The following is a 22,700-nucleotide window of genomic DNA, read 5'->3' on the forward strand; positions in this document are numbered from 1 at the left end:
GTTGGCACGTAGGAAGAAGATGAGCGCGCTTTCCTATTTGGGGTCGAGATGAGCTCCAATCTTGGTGATCTTGGTGGGGTCATCGAGGCCAAGGCCGACCTCCTTCATTTCCTTAGACTTGGCGGAGGCACGTGGAGGCTCTAGCGCTGGGATCTCTAGGTCGTCGGTGGGCACTATCTTGGCATCGTTGACCATACTGGCCATCTGGATGGAGAGGTCGGTGGCTTCGGCGAGGGAGAGACTCTCTGTTTTGTAGGCGTAGGCGATGGAGAGGTTGGCCCATAGAGCCAGAACTCCTACCGACATGAGCATCTTCAATACCAGATAGGTGTAGTGCGGTATGGCCATGAACTTGGCCAGAGTTGGCCAACCAAGTATGGTGTGGTAGGCGGTGTTGAAGTCGGCGACATAGAAGTTGATGTGCTCGACATGGAAGTTGTTAGCCGTGCCGAATTATACTGGGAGGGTGATCTCTCCAAGCGGTCAGGATGCCCTACCAGGTACCACACCCCAGAAGTCGGAGCGAGTGAGGTCTTCTACTCTGAGGCCCAGTTCCTTTAGGGCTCCGATGAAGAGGAGGTTCAGGGCACTTCCGCCGTCGATGAGTACTTTCTTGAAGAGTACTTTCTTGACAGTTGCATTGAGAACGAGGGGGAAACACTCTGTGTAAGGGATGCCCGCCCATTGGTCAGCCCTACTGAAGGTGATGGGGACCTTAGACCATGGGCGATAGCTGGGGTCGGCGATAGCGTTTTCTGTGTTGATGGCGAGCACCCGGCGGGCAGTGAGTTTTCGACCTCTTCTATTCTTGATGGCGGTGAGGCCCTCGAAGATAGTGGCAACCACTTTGTCGTGATCTTGGAAGGCGTTATTGTTGTCCCTAGGTGGTCGATGACCACTGGCTCTATCGTCGTTGTCGTCGTCCTTCTTTTTGGCCTGGAACTCCTTAGCCAAGTCAAGGCAGTCCTTCATCTTATGCTTGCTATTCTTGTGGAGGGGGCACGAGCCTTTGAGGATTTTCTTGTACTCCTCATCGTAGTTACGTTTGGCACGAGGTTCGTCAACGATGGCGACAATGTTGTCTGGTCGGCGACGGCGATACTGACCAGCTTTAGACCCTTCTGGCCGATCACAGCCACTGTCCTAATGGTGGCTGTGGTCGTCGTAGCGGTAGTTACTATGGCATCGTTCGTCGGGGCAATCGGCGCTGCGGTGAGTTGGGCGGTGAGTGCCTGCATCCTCGTTGAAGCGAACTTTGGCCTCTTTATCATCGGCGTATTGATCAGCGGTCATGATCATTTCGCCAATCCCCTTTTGTGGCTTATGATTGAATTTGGAGCGGAGGTCACGGTGATGGAGTCCTCTGACAAAGGCGGTGATGACTTCTGCTTCCGTGATGTTGGGAATAGAATTCCTTATCTCAGAAAATCGACTGATGTAACTACGGAGGAGCTCGGATGGTTTCTGATAAATGCGATTCAGATCGTGCTTGGTGCCCGGCCGAGTACACGTAGCCGTGTAATTATCAGCGAAGACCTTCTTCAACTGCTCCCAAGATTCGATAGAATCTAGGGCGAGGCTGGTGAGCCAGTTCATTGTGGTCGGCATGAGCATGACAGGAAGATAGTTCATCATGACACTGGTATCTCCCCCGATGGCATGCACAGCTGTGGCATAAGCTTGTAGCCGCTATGTGGGGTTCATCCACCCCTCATAGGGCTCGACCCTAGTGATTTTGAAACCACGGGGGCACTGGAGTGTTCGGAGTGCTCTCGTGAATGCTCGGGGCCCTTCGAGATCGTCACCGTCAGGATCGGCAGCATTGCTGGCGTTAAGTGGCTAGAGGGCTACATCCGGATTACCAAATTCTTGCTCATATTCTTGACGCCGACGTACTTCCTCCTCATGCCAAGAGAGAAACGGCGTCCATCGATATGACATCGTGCATCCCGGAGGTTGTTGATGTGTGCTCGGACATCTTGATTGACTTCTTGGCCATGTTGGCGAGGGTTGTTGATATGGTTCCCCCTAGCTACCCCCTGGAGGGGTTGTCTATCATCACGATGTTGGTTGGCGAAACAGTTTCTGCTGGGGCGGTGATTGGATCTTGGCGTGGCGGATCGACGATTTGAGCTTGTCGAGTAGGAAGGTCCCTGATCCTGGCGGATCTCGTTGACCTAGTAGTGCGTAGCTTTAAGCATTGCGACGACCTTGGTGACTTCTATCGTTTGCTCGAGCCGAGCGAGCTCATTAGCCGCCATGGCCAAGTTAGCGCTTGGGGTCTTGTAGACATCGTGGCCGTCGACACGGACGAATTCATCGTCGAGGTTGCGGCGGAGTGGGCGTGGCCTCCCTTGCGAGTCGAGTTGTTCTCCATTGCGAGCAGCCTCGGCTAGCACAATGGCGACCTCATTCGCTCGACAATGTGCACGGTTGGTGTTTTTGTTGACGGGAGCTGCGCGGTCCTCATCGGTTTTTCCATCCCGCGGAGGGCTGTCGATGCTGACATTAAAAATCCCACCTCTACGGAAGGATGGAAAAGGAGGTTGGACAACAGCGGTTTTGGCGACAATCTCCGTAGAGCCTTGGGACTCAGAGTCTAGATTTTCCTCCATGATGGTGTGGAGGGATTCTTCAGGACATTGGCCAATTTGCAGCATATTGATAGTCGGCAAGAGCTAGTCAGCGAGAGAATAGATGTCTCTAATCTGGTCGGTGAATTTGTTCCTTAGGGCATCCTAATGGATGGTGGTCGTATCCCCTGGAGTTTGTCGATCGGCTTCCGATAGATCGGAACCAGAATGTGGTCGGCGCCAAACCAGAGTGGTCAGAGCCGATTCTATGAGGGAGAGGCAGTCGGCGAGCTTCTGGTCGACCTGATCGATGGATGCGATTAGATCGTTGTTGCCGACCTGCTTCCTCGAGTAGCGGGGCAGCAGGCGATGAGTTATTGGTGAAGACGACCTTGAAGGCGGCTCCGAGATCGGATCTGCTATTGCAGGTGTTGGTGTGGTCGGCGCAGAATCGATCTGCACCGGCTTGATGATCTCTCCGTCTCCGTCAGCATTGATGACCCATGAGATCGATCTGACCGTAAAGATCCGATCGGGCTTTGGAGAGGACGAAGAGCCTAAAAAGTGTACCATCATGTTCGTCATGGAAACAGCACGCACACCCCTACCTGGCGTGCCAACTGTTGACATAATATCGTCGGCAGTCCTCCGAGGGGTATCCCACGAAGGTAGATTGATCGACAGAGGTGCGCGTAATTAAGAACAAGAAGGCAACAAAAACACAAGAGTTAGATAGGTTCGGGCCATCAGGTGACACAACAGATGACGGGCGGGGACCACGTATCGGTGAGAGAAGGGGTAGGGCCCATGTGGTAGAGAGAGAGGCGGGCCACTGTCTGCCAAGTTGGAACGTCGGGTACGCAAAACCAGATACCAAAACTAGCTTAGGGGTAAAATGACTGGTTTGGCAAAGTTTAATGTGTTGGATATCCGGTTTTGTAGGTTAAGGGGTTAAGTAAGCCACCCACGATATATTAGGGATTATTTAGACTTTTTTCAATTTTTTGGGGTTCATTCGCCTTCTTCACCTCTTGCACCTTCTGGTGAATTCGAACACGAAGCTGGCTATAGTCATAATCAAACTGGACCTCAGTTACTACCTTAAAAGCCCATAAACTCAGGTTCTTCGAGAGAATTCCTTATTTGACACCAGACAAATGACCCGTTCCTTTCTTGGCCCTAAAAATTTTTCGTTCCCTATTTGACACCGAGTTCAACTTTCATTCCTTACGTGACACTCCGTTGCATTTTCCATCCAGCCACCGTTAACTGCGCTGTGAAAAGACGATTTTGCCCCTGTGGTCCCCACCACCCTTCTCCCTCCTCTCCTCCTCCAGGTCGCCGCGTCCTCCCCAAGGAGACGAGGACGCGGTCGCCGCCGCCGAGGTCCACCTTCTCGATGCCGCGGAACTTCCAGCGCAGGCGGTGGACGTGGAGCACGCGATCACCGTCGACGGAGACGGACATGCCGACCTCGGCCCTATCCCGCTCCCGCCCCTGGCTGCCCTGGGCGGCGGCGCGCGAGACGAGATCCACCGAGATCTCCCTGCTGCTTGCCGCGCACGACGACGTAGGTCCGGTGCCCACGTCCTCCGCTGTCGCGCATGGACACGTGCTCGCGGCGCGAGACGAGGACGGGGCCCGGCCCGGGCGGGCGCCTTGGTCTTCCTGTAGGCCTCCTCCGCCATGTCCCCCGTGATGACCGCCATCTCGCCGTCCACCACGACGGCGACGAAGTACCCCGAGCAGGGCTCCGGGGAGCCGCCCGAGGGCGGGAAGCATGCGCGGGAGAGGTCCCAGGCCAGGTCCACCACGCGGCGGCCCCGCACGCGGAAGCGCTTGGACCCGCGCCGCCGCCACAGCAGCCACGGCCACCGTCGCACTCGCCGCCGTCGTCGGACGTCGCCGCGGAGGGGACGTGGAGCACGGCGCGGAGGCTGAGCCCCAGCGCGGCGCGCGACCAGGATAGTGTTGCGGCCTGGCGGAGGAGAGGAGGGAGAAGGGTGGTGGGGCCCACAGAGGCAAAATCGTCTTTTCACAGCGCAGTTAACGGTGGCCGGATGAAAAATGCAACGAAGTGTCACGTAAGGAATGAAAGTTAAACTCGGTGTCAAATAGAGAACAAAATTTTTTTGAAGATCAGGAAAGAAAATGTCATTTGTCTGGTGTCTAATAAGGAATCCTCTGATGTTCTTCCTGGTCTGCCTGAAAACCCCAAACCGACTTCGGCCGTTCGTATATTGCGAACCAAATCAGGCAATCGTGCCCAATTCCGCTTCCCCTCGCCACTTCGCCCCGCACCCCTACCGCCGTCTCTAGCGCTCGGGAGAGGCGGCTCGCCGAGACATCGATCCCCACCCCCGCCCCCATCGTAGCAGCTCTCCACTAGGGCTAGGGCTCTTTCCATGGAGGATGACGAGTACGAGGAGGGGATGGAGATGGGCTACGGCGGGCATCACCAGCACGGCGGCGGCCACGCGGAGGAGGACGACGAGATGGGGTACGGCGGCGGGGGGGACGGGGACGAGATGGAGGAGGCGGCGGATGGGGACCCCGAGCAGCAGGAGGAGATCACGCAGGACGACGCCTGGGCCGTCATCTCCGCCTACTTCGAGGAGAAGGGCCTCGTGCGCCAGCAGCTGGACTCTTTCGACGAGTTCATCCAGAACACCATGCAGGAGATTGTCGATGAGTCCGCCGACATCGAGATCCGCCCCGAGTCGCAGCACAACCCCGGCCGCCAGGCCGAGTTTGCCGAGGTTGTTCCCCCACTCTGACCGTTGCAAGTGGCTTGAATCGTTCACTATTTGCTGCTGTTAGATTCGGCGATTAGGCTGGGGGAGCTTGGTATGACGTGGTGTCTCGGTAGCATAGGCCGTGCTGGTAACTTTGCCACCCTTTCTCTGGACACCTGCTTGTCCACTTAGGGTTTTGGAACTAGTGCGAAAACATGTGTTCAATTTTATGGCTGGAGGGTGAATTTTGCCACTGATATGTAGCAACCCCAAACCCTGACATTGGTGGTAGGGTTGTGGAATTGTTTAGTTCTAGTGTCTAGATTAGCCTCTGCTGAAGTTCCCTCGGGGTGATAGGTAGGGAATTCTTGAGTTTCATAAGGATAGCACAAGAAGATTCTAGAGTGAGTTTTGTACATTGATTGATGAGGACATCTGTAGTGATTTCAGTTGGTACTAGTCATATATGGAGTTGACCTTATGATGAAGATAGCACATCTGATGTTTCATGGGTTTTGGACCACTTGTATATTATTTGTTTGAGGAGCTACCTGGTGTGATTTGCAAATAATGGATAATGCCAGTAGAAGTGCTTGCAAAGGAAAAACACAATTTCACAGATTAGGGTTGTGAATTTCTGCAAAATCAATCATTAATGGCAAAGCACTTGTGATAAACAAACGAGTCTCAAGACCTTTCTGAATTCTCTTGAACAAATCATGTAAGACTAATATGTGTGGGGCCGCAATGCAGATCCGAAATTGCATAGTAAATTGAAAAAGAATCTTTTGATCATAACAATCTGATGTTTGGGGTCATTTTAATCCTTTGCAATTTGCAATTCCTAGCAATTTATATCATCCCATCCTAGTCTATATGTGAAAAATATCCATGAAGAAGAAAATAACATATACCAAAGCCTGTAGCATGGCCAACACAAATTTATCAATAGCTTTTTTCCTTTGGTGCTATGTTGTTTCAGTGGAACTCGAATTATCTTATTATTATGCATCATTTTGCCTGTCCTTGTGACTTATAGTTCCTGTTATATTCTTCATTAGACTCTGCACAAGATTAGCTTTGGTCAAATTTATCTCAGCAAGCCAATGATGACTGAAGCCGATGGAGAGACAGCTACTTTATTTCCAAAATCAGCAAGGCTCAGGAACTTGACATACTCTGCACCACTGTATGTTGATGTGTCATACAGAGTAATGAAGAAAGGACATGACTGTGAAGAAGTTACAGAGACTGCAGAGTATCCAAAAGTGTTTATTGGGAAGGTGCTGTACTTAACATATGAAGAAAGTTTTCTCAATTGTATCGTTCTCTCCTCAACCCTTTAATATTCTGCAGGTTCCAATCATGTTGCGTTCTAGTTACTGCACACTGTATCAACAATCTGAGAAGGATCTCACTGAACTTGGGGAGTGTCCTTATGACCAAGGTGGTTATTTCATTATCAATGGAAGCGAAAAGGTTCTTATTGCCCAGGAGAAGATGAGCACCAACCATGTCTATGTTTTTAAGAAGAGGCAGCCTAACAAATTTGCATATGTGGCTGAAGTCCGTTCCATGGCTGAGAACCAGAACAGACCAGCCAGCAGCATGTTTGTACGGATGCTTTCGCGAGCAGGAGCAAAAGGGGTTAGTGACTTATAAGTTTTCAAAAATAGTTCTCAATGAATATGCCTGCTTCTGACATCTTGGACAAGTCAGAGGGTGTAGTACTGCAGTGAGGCAGCTGACCTTATAAAATGTTACATCTGTGATATGTTCCTTATGCTGCAGGGATCATCTGGTCAATATATCCGTGCTACTCTGCCTTATATTCGTGCGGACATTCCCATTATCATTGTATTTCGAGCATTAGGATTTGTTGCGGACAAGGATATACTGGAGCATATATGTTATGACTTTTCTGATACACAAATGATGGAATTGCTACGCCCCTCCCTGGAGGAAGCTTTTGTCATTCAAAATCAACAGGTACTTCTTCAGCTGCTTGATTGGTGGAACTTGTTCTTTACTTCAACCAATGCTTGCTTTGTGCATGCTGTTTTATTTGGTTGTTACTTGTGGCATATTTTGAGCTGAGCTGCCTCTGGCTTATGTTTCTTCTCTTAAAAGCTCTAGTTTGACTGCTCATAGGTTGCTCTGGACTACATTGGAAAACGTGGCGCAACAGTTGGTGTCACTCGAGAAAAGAGAATTAAGTATGTCAAGCAAAGAGTTGACATTACATCACTTGGTTTGAGTTGTTCCACTCATGCTTACATCTTTTTCTATTTCAGATATGCAAAGGAAATACTTCAAAAGGAAATGTTGCCTCATGTTGGTGTTGGGGAATTCTGTGAAACTAAGAAGGCATACTATTTTGGGTATGTGCTCCTTGTCAAGCCTTGTGGAGTTGTGGCGGCATCAGCAAATATTAAATTTCTGTTGAAAGTAGCGAGGTTGATTTACCCTTTGTCTTGCAGGTATATTATTCACCGCCTACTGATGTGCGCTCTTGGTCGAAGAGCTGAGGATGACCGAGATCATTATGGAAATAAAAGACTAGATCTTGCTGGTCCACTGCTTGGAGGGCTGTTTAGAATGGTTTGCCTAAATATACCAGAATATTAAATGCTGTTAATCCCTTTTTCTGGATTAATTGCCTGATTTTGTTTTTCGTCTGCAACTATAGCTTTTCAGGAAGTTAACAAGGGATGTGAGATCTTATGTGCAAAAGGTTTTTTGCTGTCTAAACTGTGAAATTCTATTTTCCCCGCCCATTTGATCCGTGTGGTTATTAACTCTTTATTTTCCTTCATCCTAGTGTGTAGATAACGGAAAGGAAGTTAATTTGCAATTTGCTATCAAAGCAAAAACTGTTACCAGTGGCTTGAAGTACTCTCTTGCTACTGGAAACTGGGGACAGGCTAACCAAGCTGGAACCAGAGCAGGGGTTTCTCAGGTGCCTATTTTTCTTTGCTTCAATGCTCATTTTTAAGGCACTACTTCTGACTTATTTAATGAAAAATTTGCTGATCTATGTTCCATAAATCTTTCTTACAAAGGTGCTTAATCGCCTGACCTATGCTTCTACACTTTCACATCTCCGGAGGCTGAACTCTCCCATTGGGCGTGAAGGTGGATATCCCAGATTTTCTCTCATCTAATTCTTCTCCATGAATACTTGATTTTAAAATTTTGTTCTAATCTAACCAATAGGAAAATTGGCAAAACCCCGCCAGTTGCATAATTCACATTGGGGAATGATGTGTCCTGCGGAAACACCAGAAGGACAAGTAAGCGATTTGGTGTCCTACTCATTTTTCCAAGCCATAGAACATTGGTTATTCAGTTGCCCTATAATTCTACCTGCCCTGTGCTCAGGCTTGTGGCTTGGTGAAAAATCTTGCCTTGATGGTATATATCACTGTTGGTTCTGCTGCAAATCCAATTTTGGAATTTTTGGAGGAGTGGGGCACAGAAAATTTTGAGGTTTGTTTTCGTTTCCTTGTCAGTGTGTACATGCATTTTTATTTGGTTATTGTACCCTCCCAAACCTAGGTTTTGTTTTGGTATAAGTTATTATAGTATTTTGATTTACTTAGTACTCATTTTCTGCAGGAGATATCACCAGCTGTCATTCCACAAGCTGCTAAAATTTTTGTCAATGGTTGTTGGGTTGGAATTCATAGGAACCCTGACCTGTTGGTTAAGACTCTTAGGCGTTTAAGAAGACAGGTTTGTTCCATGCTATACTTTCTAATTGCAGGCAGAAAGACAAATTAGATGAGTCACAAAAAAACTGATTTTATACAAAAGTTCTTTTAAAAATCCCTACCACTATTTATTACCCACTCACATGTACAGATAATATATATATATATATATATATATATATATATATATATATATATATATATATATATATATGACTGATTGAGGTAATTGTTTTTAACAATGGTGTTCAGTATGCAATTCAAACTTCTTTTCGTGACACAAGTATCTACTGGAATTTTCATTTACTTTGGTAGGTTATTCATAGACAGGTAACATTGCATATTATTTAAAGGTGCAGTTTAGTGGGCCTTAAGATCTCAAATTTGCTTGGTTTTCATTTTCAGATTGATGTCAACACTGAAGTTGGCGTGGTTCGTGATATCCGTCTTAAAGAACTTCGACTCTACACGGATTATGGACGCTGCAGTCGTCCATTGTTTATTGTTGAGGGTCAGAGGCTGCTCATCAAGAAGGCGCATATCCGAGCTTTGCAACAAAGGGTCTGACATTGATCAACATGTGCTGGCTTCCACTTAACTTTACATGTGCATAATTTTTCTTATAAGCTTCTTCTATCCTTTTGTCCACTTATCCAGGAGACTCCTGATGAAGGCTGGCATGAATTGGTCTCAAAAGGATTTATAGAATACATAGATACTGAAGAAGAGGAGACTACCATGATCTCCATGACCATAAGTGTAAGTGGGATATGCATGTGTACCTGATTGAACATATTCTGAGGCCCTTGTGTATGAAAGGATTTTGTCTATACCGTTCTGGATATTCCATGGAATCCCAGTATAGCTTTGCCTTTTTTTCCTTCTATATATTCACCTTCACCTACTGACGCCAATGAAACAATTTCAGGACCTTCAAAACGCAAGTCACAACCCAGAGGATGCTTACTCTGGAACTTACACACATTGTGAGATTCATCCTTCATTGATACTTGGTGTTTGTGCGTCGATTATTCCTTTTCCTGACCACAACCAGGTGAACCATTCACTTCTGGGTTTCAGTTGTATAATCTTTTCCCCCCCCTCTGACAAGGTCTAATTCTTCCCATTGATAATGCAGTCACCTCGTAATACATATCAGTCTGCTATGGGAAAGCAAGCCATGGGAATTTATGTCACCAATTACCAGTTAAGGATGGTGAGTACACTATTTGTTTGATTTTCTTCACATGTTGATATAGGTCTGAACCTTATCAATCTGCCATCATGATCCAGGACACGTTGGCCTATGTTCTATACTACCCACAAAAGCCTCTAGTTACTACTCGTGCTATGGAACATTTGCACTTCAGACAGTTACCAGCTGGCATTGTGAGTGAGCAATTTGCCCTTCAGGGTGCTTTCTACATGTCATATTTCCTTTCTGTTCTGTCCATTGATTATCAATATTATTTTGGTGATTTGGGTGCAGAATGCAATTGTTGCTATCGCTTGTTATTCTGGATATAATCAAGAAGATTCAGTTATTATGAATCAATCTTCCATAGATCGTGGGTTCTTCCGATCACTATTTTTCCGCTCTTACAGGTATAGCGCAAATTGTAAGCTGGGCTTCCATGAAGTAGTCTAGTGCTTAAACTGCTTTTAGTCTGATGATTTAAACTTCATATACGCAGAGATGAGGAAAAGAAGATGGGTACACTTGTCAAAGAGGAATTTGGTCGTCCAAATAGGGAAAATACTATGGTGTGTTTTCAAAATTGTATTACAGTTTTCTCTTTTCTTCTCATGAGGCTAATATTCTAATAACTTTTCCTTGTAGGGAATGCGTCATGGGTCATATGATAAACTAGATGATGATGGCCTTGCACCACCTGTGAGTAGAGGACTTCATCTGTGCAGGTTTATCTTTATCAGGGGTAATGCTGATTGCATATGTTTAATTCATGTAATGTATCAGGGAACAAGGGTCTCGGGGGAAGATGTCATTATTGGGAAGACATCTCCTATTCCACAGGATGACGCTCAAGGGCAAGCTTCTAGATACTCGAAGCGTGACCATAGTACTTCTCTGCGTCACAGTGAAAGTGGCATGGTAGATCAGGTTAGTAGTTTCTCACCTTCCTATATCAATAGGTGGTTTCTGATGGGCTTGGAGCTTCACCAACAAGCTACTAAGGCTGCGGTATTCTGTATAGGTTCTGTTAACAACAAATGCGGATGGTCTAAGATTTGTCAAGGTTAGGATGCGATCTGTTCGCATACCACAAATTGGAGACAAGTTTAGCAGTAGGCATGGGCAAAAAGGAACTGTTGGGATGACTTACACTCAAGAGGATATGCCATGGACAATCGAAGGCATCACGCCCGATATTATTGTGAATCCACATGCTATTCCATCCCGTATGACTATTGGGCAGCTGATTGAGTGTATTATGGGTAAAGTTGCGGCCCAGATGGGGAGGGAAGGCGATGCCACTCCATTCACCGATGTGACTGTAAGTGTTCTTTTTAGAAGCTTGTTATTCTTAACACTTGGTCATTCTTAACGAAAGATTGAATTCAAGGGCCTGTGCTGTGCAAAACATGCTATGAACAAACTGATTTGATATGTTAATTCTGTGGTCTTGTTTATTTTGCCTTGATACCAGGTGGATAACATCAGCAAAGCTCTTCATACATGTAATTATCAAATGCGTGGATTTGAGACCATGTACAATGGTCACACTGGAAGAAAACTGACTGCAATGATTTTCCTGGGTCCCACGTATTACCAAAGACTCAAGCACATGGTGGATGACAAGATACATTCGAGAGGACGTGGTCCTGTTCAGATACTCACCCGGCAACCAGCAGAGGGGCGATCTCGTGATGGTGGTCTCCGCTTTGGAGAAATGGAAAGGGACTGTATGATCGCACATGGAGCAGCTTTCTTCCTGAAGGAAAGGCTGTTTGACCAGAGTGACGCATACCGAGTCCATGTATGCGAGAAATGTGGTCTCATCGCAATAGCTAACCTAAAGAAGAACTCGTTCGAATGTAGGGGCTGCAAGAACAAGACTGACATTGTCCAAGTAAGTAGAATTGTTTGTGTTTTGAAACAGCTGGTTTGCCATTTGTGGCATTTACTCTATAAATGTTGGTTTAACTGATGGGATAAAATGTTACTGTGTCTACAGGTACACATACCCTATGCTTGTAAGCTTCTGTTCCAGGAACTTATGGCAATGGCTATTGCTCCAAGAATGCTTACCCATGATATGAAGACAGGGAAGGATCAGAAAAAGCGCTGAACGTGTATCACATGAGATGTGTAACCAGAACTCTTGCTCCATTGCTATAATCCTGGTTCACACGATGTGATCATTATAGTACCCTGTTGAGGAACTTCTTTCTGGTCACTTCTTTTCTGATTTGGACTTTGGTTCTTCACGAACGATGGACAGGCCATTATTGTCTCTTGATATCATCCCTATGTGTTCACGAACGATGGGCAGGCCATTAGTCTCTTGATGGGTTATCATCCCTATCCGTGTTTTGTCTCGGATCTGTGCTAGCGGATCGCTGAATTAATTGTGTACATTAGGAATGTGCTGCAATGTATTAATCTGTGCGAGTACAAAGACTTTGGGGGAACTAAAGGTGCCAGTTTGTACACTTGGTGTAACTGTACGTTAATACTAATTGCGATGCCATTACAATTTCAGTTTTATTTTGAACTACATGGGGTTTTCGTGGCATGTCTCCAAATTATGATAATAGTAACGGCATGGTTCCAATTAATATTTTTTTCTTATGCTACACAACCCTTGGTTCATAAGAGGATCCCAAGCATGGCAGGTTTGCATGTTGACGTTTGAGACCATTTGCAATTTGCTACTTCAGTAGCCATTGGCTACGCGCTCTGCTAGCTGTTACGAGTCTTTTGAATGTTCCTATCTTTTGGATTGTGCGTTTGCCTTTTCTTTTTTATGGAAAATGCTAAACATCAACCTGAGTGTTCTAGGGGAGATTCACACCTGATTTTTGCGCCGTCCGATTTGCGCGGGGATGCGGTGGAGGCTGTCGGATTCGCACCTGCCCTCGCTGTCTTCTTCCACGCCCGTGGCTGCAGTCTTCTTCCTTGTTAAGCGTGAATGTAAATAAATAAAGATTTAGAAGAACTATTGCTTTCATTGATCTCTGAAATATATTTATACAAGTGAAGGAGTGTCACGAAGGGACATGGCTATTCCCAAAAGACATGTTCTTTGGGACTAAAACTAACTATCTAATCATATCCACTAATCATGTGCTTGATGGATGAGATCACTCGTAAAGAGACGCCTGTTCATCTGTAGACGCCTGTTCGCGTATAGGTGTCGTTTCACAACACTCTCCCTTTATCAAATCTTCCTCGAGATCAATGCAACTATAAGCTGAAATTCCTCGAAAAACTCTATAAGAAAAATCAGAGGAATATATGGATATGCCATAAAAACTCCTTTAAACCTTATTAGAAAATAAGAAGAAAATAGCGTATTTGTTTGTGTGGTTTAAATAAACCACTATGTCATTGGTATCCCCTTAAAAACCCCGGTGGGAAAAAAAATATTGGAGATACGACGTAAAGATAACTCTCCCAAAAACCTTTTAGAAAAAAATATGAGGAGCAATATAAAGTGATATGTAGCTAAAACTTCTGTAAAAACCCAGTGGAAAAATTAGGAGAAAATATGACGATATATTATTGATATTGCCTCTTGAATAACTCACATGAAAAACATTTTCAGGAAAAAGCCACGGTTGAGTTGTGAGGGCAATATGTGTCTTTCAGGAAAATATGACGATATATCTTATGTACAAATTTTGAAACATAGAAGTTGGTAAGGACTTAATAAATAGGCCAGCGAGATTATCACATGACTTGATTTGCAAGATGTTTATCTCCCTGCTTTATCGTAATTCATGGGGATAAACTAGCTTAGGGGCGATGTGCTTAGTGACATTACTCTTATGTAACCTGTTTGCATCTATGTAACATAAGCGAAATTATCTTTATAGATAATTGTAGGTGATTCAATCAAACCATTACCACATGACTGTTGTATGTGGTTAATCATTCTGCGAAGTCATACACAGTTCATGTGATGCCTCATATAAAGCAATAATTTTCAGAATGATTAGTAGAGGTCGTCGTCAGAGTCTGTTTAGAAGACTTCATGAAATAGCTTGTACCTCCATGTAAGAATACAAATCCTGTTTGGGATTCGTAATTATGGGGACCAGATAAGTAACCAGCATCCGTGTATCCGATCATATTGGGATCATGATTTCTCTTCAAGAATAAACCAAGATCCTTTGTGTCCAATAAGATATCTGAAGGATATGCTTCGCTCCCGTCTAATGACGATGAGTTGAATTTGCACTATGTCTAACTAGTATGTTCACTACAAATGCGATATCAGGCCTGGTGTAATTTGCAAGATACATAAGTGCTCCAATGATACTAAGATATGGAACCTCGGTCCAATATCTTTTCTCCAATATCCCGTGGTCTAAATGGAATATTTCTCTATTTCTAAAGAACGAAACAACCATCAGGGTTTTGTTATGATATGATTTGTCCATATTAATTTCTCCAATATATTTCTGGATATAGGCTGATTGATGCATTAAAATCTCTGAAGGACGGTGCTCAAGCTGTAAGTCTAGGCAATATTTGATCTTACCCAAATCCTCTATCTCGAATCCATATGATGGAAATTGCATCTCAAATGATTACATAATTATTTCTGTATCATGATGATATCAAAGTAATCAATATACGCAATCATGCTTAATTATACACAATGTATGTTGTGATTTGTATTTGTATTCATAATGTGAAGTCCATTGGGACTTATATGTCTGAATCTATCAAATTCATTTGATATGTCAATTATTGAATTTGGAAAACTTTATTTTCACACATACCATGGGGTATGCTATGCTGGGTCTGTGTGAAACCATATTCTACAAGCTCTCATTGTTCACCACCTTGCTTCTGAAAAGAAAACTTTGTGAGGGAAGATATTACTGTGGTAATACTTCTCATCATTGATCAAGAGCAATCTCCTTAATTGTCACCTTTTAATTTGACCAAATTTGAGTGTGAAGACACTCTGCATAGGACTATTGGTCTGGATCTAGTAAGGTGAATAGAAATCTTCGAGGAGTTTATATCGCGACAATTTGTAGTCTTTAAATGATTGATTCATTGCTTGAAATCAATATAGCATGTGAAAATGTTAACCCTTTTGGATTCCATGTCATTTTCCATGTGGAGTTAGGGTGTTTCGATGCCCAAGGATCAGAATTTGGGTGCACCATTGATCCGGATGGATTTTGATCCGGGTTTTGGATGCTCATCCATTTTGGGTGTCTACTAACTTGAGGTTGGTTTGTATTTACTAATTTGGAGGATCTTGTCCTCGGTATCCTTGGATGCTTACTTGGAGCATTATCCTTAGGAGCGGCCGTACTTCTCCCCCTTTTCTTTAGAAGTGGGAGTTGAATGGTTTTAATTAGTACCTCCATTCTTTCGGGCGCATTATGAGTAGGATAAGAGGATTTTATGACACCCTTATTATCAGTAAATGTTTCTGGCAGATTCTTTGCAATATGATGTAAATATGAAATGTTCTAAACGATTAGGTTTAGATTCTTTGGTATGTGGATGTGAGGATTGCTCTTTTGATTCCTGGCATTCTTTGTGTGGTATAAATCTCCCCCTAATGTCTGGAATCATCCTCAAATTGTGATCAACATACGAGCAATATATAAATCACCTGCAGAGTTACCTCATTAGGATCCCTAATGCCCATTGGTATGTTGGGGTGGTGATATCGGTATGTGAAAACATACTCGATGCGCAGATGGGAAATATTTGGCTACAGGCAAAGTTCCATGTACGTACTGCAACGGAGGGAGTTGAATAAGTGTAGCTTAATGAATTTGAATTAACGATACGGTGTGTAAGACCGTATAAAAATAACTTAGTGCTGGTAAATTACAATTCTATTTTAATATGTCATGCAATTTGATTCTCAATAAGAGACACAATCAAACCATTATTGGTATGGACATAAGGTACTTGATATATAGTATCCAAAAACCAAATAGTTCCATATAAAATGGATTTGATCCCGCATTCTAGGATAATTTGCTCTAAATTGAAAATTTCGAGCAATGAGTTTGGTATAGTGATGGTTCTCATGACTAAGAGACACACCTAGGACTATATTATGGATACATAAATGTGCAATACATAGTATCTTTATGGTCCATAAAATGTTAAATAGAGTCACATGTATGTTCTTGAATTTCTTCAAGAAATTTAGTGGCTCATATTGATGCTTATGACCAATAGAATTGACAATAATTCTCATGTTATCTCTTTAGTTGAATAACTAAGGCAAATGTGCCAAGTCTTGTTGACATCAAGAAGAGAAATTATTTGTACGCAACATTGAATACATGTTATGTATATGTAGTCAAATCCAACTAAGGATGTTTTATTTAAGTATTGCCATATCCGTTGTTAAGAGACAAAATACTCCTCTTAGTTGTCATCTTGGGGTTTCCTATATGAAAACCACATTGACGGATATCTCTATAATTTTAATTGGGTACATTATAGGAATCAGAATACAAGAATGAATTCATGATTATTATTTAAGTACCGATAGGGAGTATGATAGTAGGACTGACCAAAGCCCACTATCATAACATCGCGTCAAGCGATTAACAAAATATTTTCTTGTCTCTATATAAGAGTTTAGGAATATTTTGCTTCCCTATGTATAGAGTTTGTGATGCAACTATCCACTAAGCAAAATTCCTCTTTGCATTTGGATTGACTCCCGTATAGGTCTATATATAGCATGAAGAATATAATGACATTCTTGTACAATATATAGATTACATACAAGTTAATTAATGGAATATCAAATAGTGATGGCACATTATTGTGATATTCAATTAAAATTGATGATAACATTTTATATTACAACACCAAAATGGGACATAGATCCTAGGTATCTTTGTAAATGGAAGACTAAATTTGGTCTCCAAAATAGATCAAGCGAAGTAAATTCGGTGATCGTGCTCTCCATGCTCATAAGACCCATTTATTAATTAAGTGTTTGGTTGCTACTTGGTTTCTTCATGAAACTTGTTGTGAACAACTAGCCTTCCTGGTGGTGTCAGGTTAAAGATAGAAGTGTGCTTCGTATCTTTATTATTGAGCTGGATATTTATGTCCAATGGATTTGTAATACCGATCAATTAAATGTTTCAAGGCATGACATTTTCAAGTTGTGTGGCTGTAACATACACAATTGGGATAAAATATGGTTCTGTCATATTTGGTAAATGCCTTGACCCTAAAGAATGCACAGGTCTGCTACTTCTTTTTACGTTAAATCTTACCATTAAAGTTCTTTGGATGACATTATTACATGGCATCAAACTTGTTATGATTATGAAAATTCAATGTACTTCAGATGATAGAGCATCACTATAATGTTAATGATGATTCCTCGATAAGAGTTTATCATACACTTAGACATAAAGTAATAGTAGGAATTAATCTAGAAATACATATGGTAAGGTGCGGGCAATTGCAGAAACACAATATAGGAAGATATTTAGGAAACAACATAATTCTATTCTCAAGTCGACATAAAGTCCTAGAGATAAAGTTATGACCAATCATAGTTGGTATTCGAGCAAAACTATTGCCTTATATGTTGTTCATATCACTTTGTGAGAGCTAGCCATATAGTGCTTCAATTTGCATCCATTGAGATACACGTACATATGTGTGATCTAGATGTGTATGGTGCTTTATTTAAATAAAATGTCATAATTAAACTGATCAGAATAGGAGATGCTCTCTTATGAGGAGCATCAAGTATTGATACGACTCCATAGAACGACTAATTTAATTTTACGTCCATTGGCCATGTTGGATAATGGTGACCATCAAGAGCGAGAGATCAAACTCTCCATCAAGGTTTAAACCATAGACTTTTTGAATTTACGCCAAGGATAAATTTAAAGTTGCTATGGTGGTGTTGTATTAGTTAATGCAAAATAAATAAGAGACAAGATCTATCTCACTAATAGTGTAAACCTCATTTACGCTAACACATTAGAGATAGTCATCATAGAGATGTAGGCCTCTAATAATATGTATATAGTCTGTTGAACAGTAGATGCCAAGTGGTGTATGCAATTTGTATTAACACGTTTTAAGGTAATCATCAAAAGATTGATCGTAGACCTTAGTTAATCCGCAAATGAATTGGGTACGCACGTTGAGGATAGTAACTAAGTTGTGGACTTAGTGTAGATCCCGCAATAGCAACTATGGTGCTACCTTATGTATGGTCAATAGGAATGCTGATTAATGGTAGTCATCTTGTGAAAAGATGTAGACCGTATGTTCTAATTTGTGATGCGTTGAGGATAGTCACTAAGAACTTAGTGTAGATCCTACAGTAGCAACTATGGTGCTACCTTATGTATGACCAACAAACAAATATAGAACATATGTGTTATAAATTTAATGAGAAAAATACACATAAAATTTTGCATCCAAGTTTTAAGCGCTTAGAGCTTTGGTAAAAAGCATAAATGGGCTTAAATTAAAATGATCAATTACAAAATAAATAAATAAATAAATTGCAAGATCATGGTCATTACTAAGGGTATTTGTTTATCGGATTTGCCATAAATGAGGCAAATATTTTGAACAATACCATAAGCGGACATTTTATAATGGTAAAACATCACAAGTATAATTATTGTCAAAGTCGGTGACCTCAACATAACAGTACTATTTTTTTCCAGCGCAGAAGAAATTACTAGAGACATCAAATAGTCATATGCGAATTCATGCTGAAAAACAAATTATAACATGCCAGCCGAGTCAAATGAAAACAAAAATTCTTTCCATATTCGGCATGGCCCATCATGCGTACAGGCACAATGGGAAAATAAGAAGTTCAAGGTGTTGATATGGGCTGTTGGTCCATATTGGCTTGGACATGCATCCAGTCGGTTGGCTGGCAATTAGAGTTACGTATCTCTAATGTTGCAGCCGATGTGAGCCACCGCCGCCGTTTCCGATTTCTCCACTGCGCCGCCACCGTCGCCGATTCGCAAGGGGTGCTGCCCTTGGGAGCAGCCGCCGCAGCCAATCGAGCCGCTAGGCGCTGCAGCCAGCCAGGCGAAATGCTACCGCAGGCTTGTATACTGCCACCGCCGGCTGCAAGGCGCCAGCCACCGCCACGAAGGGGCCCGGATTGGGCTGGCCGTCGTCGCGTGCTCGAGCATGGCGGAGCCGCCGTAGCCGAATTGGGCGAGGCGTCGCGGGCACCCGGCCACCAGGCGAACGGAGCATTGCCGCGTGCACGAAGCCGTGCAGGAGCAGTAGGCCGCGCGGGCGCCTCCGCCGGGAAGACCCGGCCGCCTTCCGTCGGGGGCCGCAAGCGAGGAGGCCGTGCAGGGCGCCGGGCACCGGCGCTTGGGGCCGCAAGGAGCGGAGGCCGCGTGGGCTGCCTGACGGGGAGCAGCCGGCCGCAGAGTCGCCAGGCACGGGCGTTGCCACCCGGGCGCACAGGAGCGCGGGCACCGTCGTCGATGGGCAGGCACGCCGTCGGTCAGGATCAACCACAACAACATATGTGCAGAGCAGATCGACCGCAAAAATACCGCTTGCGAAGGGCACAGACACGCAACCAACAGGAAGGTAAACATCAACGACGAAACTCGTTCTAGATGGTTCTGACCGGATTGTTGAATTCTTTCTCTGAAGATGTTCTTTGCCTTCAATTGGGAAGAACGTACATAATTTTTTTTTGCAGCATTTGTGTTGCAGAAAAAGAATGAGTACATGTCCACTTGCGTCGGATCCATGCTAGGGACTCCGATTCCTGTGTTGCTTTTCTCGAACAGTGATGGTACAGAGGCATACGACATGCCTCCGTTGTTCTCCTTCCTCTTGTTCTTGAGAGCAAAGTGCCTGATAACGTTTTAAGCAGTGAATGTAAATGAACAAAGATTAAGAAGAACTATTGCTTAGTGAAGGGGATGTCACGAAGGGATACGACTGTTCTCAAAAGACATGCTCTTTGGGACTAAAACTAACTGTCTAATCATATCCACTAATCATGTGCTTGATAGATGAGATCAGTCGTGAAGAGATGTATGTTCGTCTGTAGACGTTCACGTATAGGTGTCGTTTCACAACATTCCTCAATTCTGGCGCGGCGGCAAGGGTTCCGGCGAGGTCTCCCCCTCTTTCTTCTCCAACTCCGGCGGGTATAGAAGGGGCTGGCCGAGGGGAGGTAGGCAGGCCAGGCGGTGGGGATGATGGTCGGGTGGTTTAGGGGCCCTAGATGCGGTGGAGGCGGCCTGGCTAGGTCAGGGCGGGGGTGCTAAGGCCGTAGCTCGGTGTCGCCGACGAGCATGGCCATGGCGGAGCTCCGGCGAGAAGGGGGAGGGAAAGAAGGTGGCCGCCGTGGACGCTAGGGATCGCCGGAGCTCCAGCGAACCCTAGCTCCCGCGGCGGGGCGGTGGTCGGTGGCGGGGGCGGGGGCGATGAGGAGGAGAAGGGCGGGGTGCTCAATGGCCGGTGCTCGACGACGAGGGAGGGAGCAGTGGAGGAGAGGCGCGGACGAGGGAGGGAGCGATGAGGAGAGAGGCGCGAGCGTCGGGAGGAAGAAGCCGAGTGTTTTGGGCTCCCAAAACACTCGAATGTCGTATAGACATTTTCCCCCTTCCCCTTTCCACAAACTAAATCGGCGTAAGGCCCTTAATTCGTATTTTCCCTGTTGACCTAGCAGAAATAGATTAACCCTAGGATCTTCTTTCTTCCCTTTTTTTTAACGACAAATCGCACGCAGCTAACAAAGGTAACTCTGTCCACGATGTTGGTTCACATCATGATTGGTTCTTGCTTCTGAGGTTCATGACCTCTGAGGTTCATGAGAGAGACTGTAGTGTGCAAGGTTGCGTGGCAAATTGTTTGTAAACCGCCAGAGTGGGGCGGCCTAGGGATCACGAAATCTGAAGGCTTCGGTGGGAGTGGCTCAGGGGGACTGATGACAATAGGACTTGGTCGGGTCTGCCATATAAGGTGGACAAATTGATCGAAGAAATGTTCCAAGATTCTGGCAGTTTTGTGTTTGGAGATGGGGAACGGGTTCAGTTCTGATCGGGCCGTTAGCTCAACAGCACCTCAATTCAGCTCCTTGCCCCCGCGCGGTTCTGGTATGTCGGCGAAGACGATCTATGAAATCGGCTTTGCTTAACCGTCGGTAGGTTAGATGCTTCCAAGGAGTTCTGACTGTTAATTGTTGAAGTCATGCTCGAACTGGTTGAGGTCGTCACACCTGTAGGAGGGTGTCTAAGATCAATTCCTCTTGCGGTGGTCGTGTGATTCTGTCTACTCGGCTGCCTCTGCCGATAAAGGCCTCCTTCGCGGGCTCTGTGGCACTGGCAGAAGCACGCGAGCTTTGAAAGATGAGAGCGCCGCCGTTGGTGAAACTTTTCTTCTGGCTATTGTTGCATAAGCGCACCTGGACCGCAGAACGAAGGCGACGGCATGGGCTCCAGGACGAGGACGCATGTGCTCTATGTAGCCTTTGGAACCGCCTGGCCTGCTGTTGGCAGTTTGGTTGATTGCTGGATTACAAGAAGAAGAAAGGCTTTGACTTGCTTGTACTTCTAGTCTCTCATTAGGGGATATCGAAGGAACGCAACCAGAGGGTGTTCCATCAGTAATATATGCAATGGCCTTGCAGGTAGTCCAAAGCTGTTGTGGTTTTGCTGCTCTCGCGTCGCTGTTGGCACACCTATGATCGTAGGTCTGCCCTGCCTTGTGGCTTTGGTAGCAAATTGTGAAGTTTGTAATTATCTTCGATATAGTTCTGGTTGCTCTGGTGTTGCTGTTGGCACACCTATGATCATAGGTCCGTCCTGCCTTGTGGCTTTGGTAGCAAATCGTAAAATTTGTAATTATCTTTGACAGTTCTGGTTACCCAACTTCTGGTGCTTCTATCGGCACCAAATTTGTGGTTTCAGAACTGGTTTCCCCTTTTAATGAAATACGTGTCAAAACAAGAAAAGAAAAAAAGGTGTGTATCATGGACCAAAACAATCAATGAGACATGTTCACTCTAGCTTTGTTGATGGACTATAGAGTTATTACATGTGGTGCCTTTGGAAGGCCACCGACTCCGATTCTAGCTGAAGGCACACCAAGTACTGTAATAGCTTGCTATTGAGGTGTTCCTAGCTTCTTTCGGCGCACTCCCCTTTGGTCCACGTGTACATTATACACATATGAGCATCAGATTGTATGTAATTACACGATCACCATGGATGAAACGTTTTCAAAAAGAGCAACTCCACTAAAAAGCTGCTACAAGAGCTGTTGCCAGAGCCATTTTGGCAGGAAAAGGCCCTGCCAAAACTACTCAGATTCCTTTGCGGCTCGAAATCCACAATCACCGCATGAAAGCCACAAACTACCAGACCACATTTATACCACTATTAAATGCACCCACCTGTGTGTTATACACACATTCGAAAGCAGAAAAGGTGTAAATAACAGCTCTTTACCTCTGATA

The 22,700-nt window shown here is 44.6% G+C and overlaps 1 protein-coding gene across 1 annotated transcript; it reads left to right on the plus strand.

The window, feature by feature from the left end:
* The first annotated feature begins 4,820 nt into the window (after positions 1-4,820).
* LOC136538025 (DNA-directed RNA polymerase II subunit RPB2-like) lies at positions 4,821-12,745 on the plus strand. Its single transcript, XM_066530044.1, has 25 exons — positions 4,821-5,332; positions 6,370-6,591; positions 6,665-6,955; positions 7,100-7,297; positions 7,460-7,524; positions 7,603-7,689; positions 7,789-7,909; positions 7,998-8,042; positions 8,130-8,267; positions 8,371-8,443; positions 8,525-8,601; positions 8,690-8,797; positions 8,927-9,043; positions 9,427-9,582; positions 9,679-9,780; positions 9,950-10,075; positions 10,160-10,237; positions 10,315-10,410; positions 10,511-10,626; positions 10,716-10,785; positions 10,862-10,915; positions 11,000-11,143; positions 11,238-11,537; positions 11,691-12,113; positions 12,219-12,745. Exons 1-25 carry the CDS (start codon positions 4,979-4,981, stop codon positions 12,330-12,332), a joined length of 3,675 nt encoding a protein of 1,224 aa, XP_066386141.1. The 5' UTR covers positions 4,821-4,978; the 3' UTR covers positions 12,333-12,745.
* Positions 12,746-22,700: the final 9,955 nt, after the last annotated feature.

This window comes from Miscanthus floridulus, chromosome 1, assembly GCF_019320115.1.
Source record: "Miscanthus floridulus cultivar M001 chromosome 1, ASM1932011v1, whole genome shotgun sequence".
Lineage (NCBI taxonomy): Eukaryota > Viridiplantae > Streptophyta > Magnoliopsida > Poales > Poaceae > Miscanthus > Miscanthus floridulus.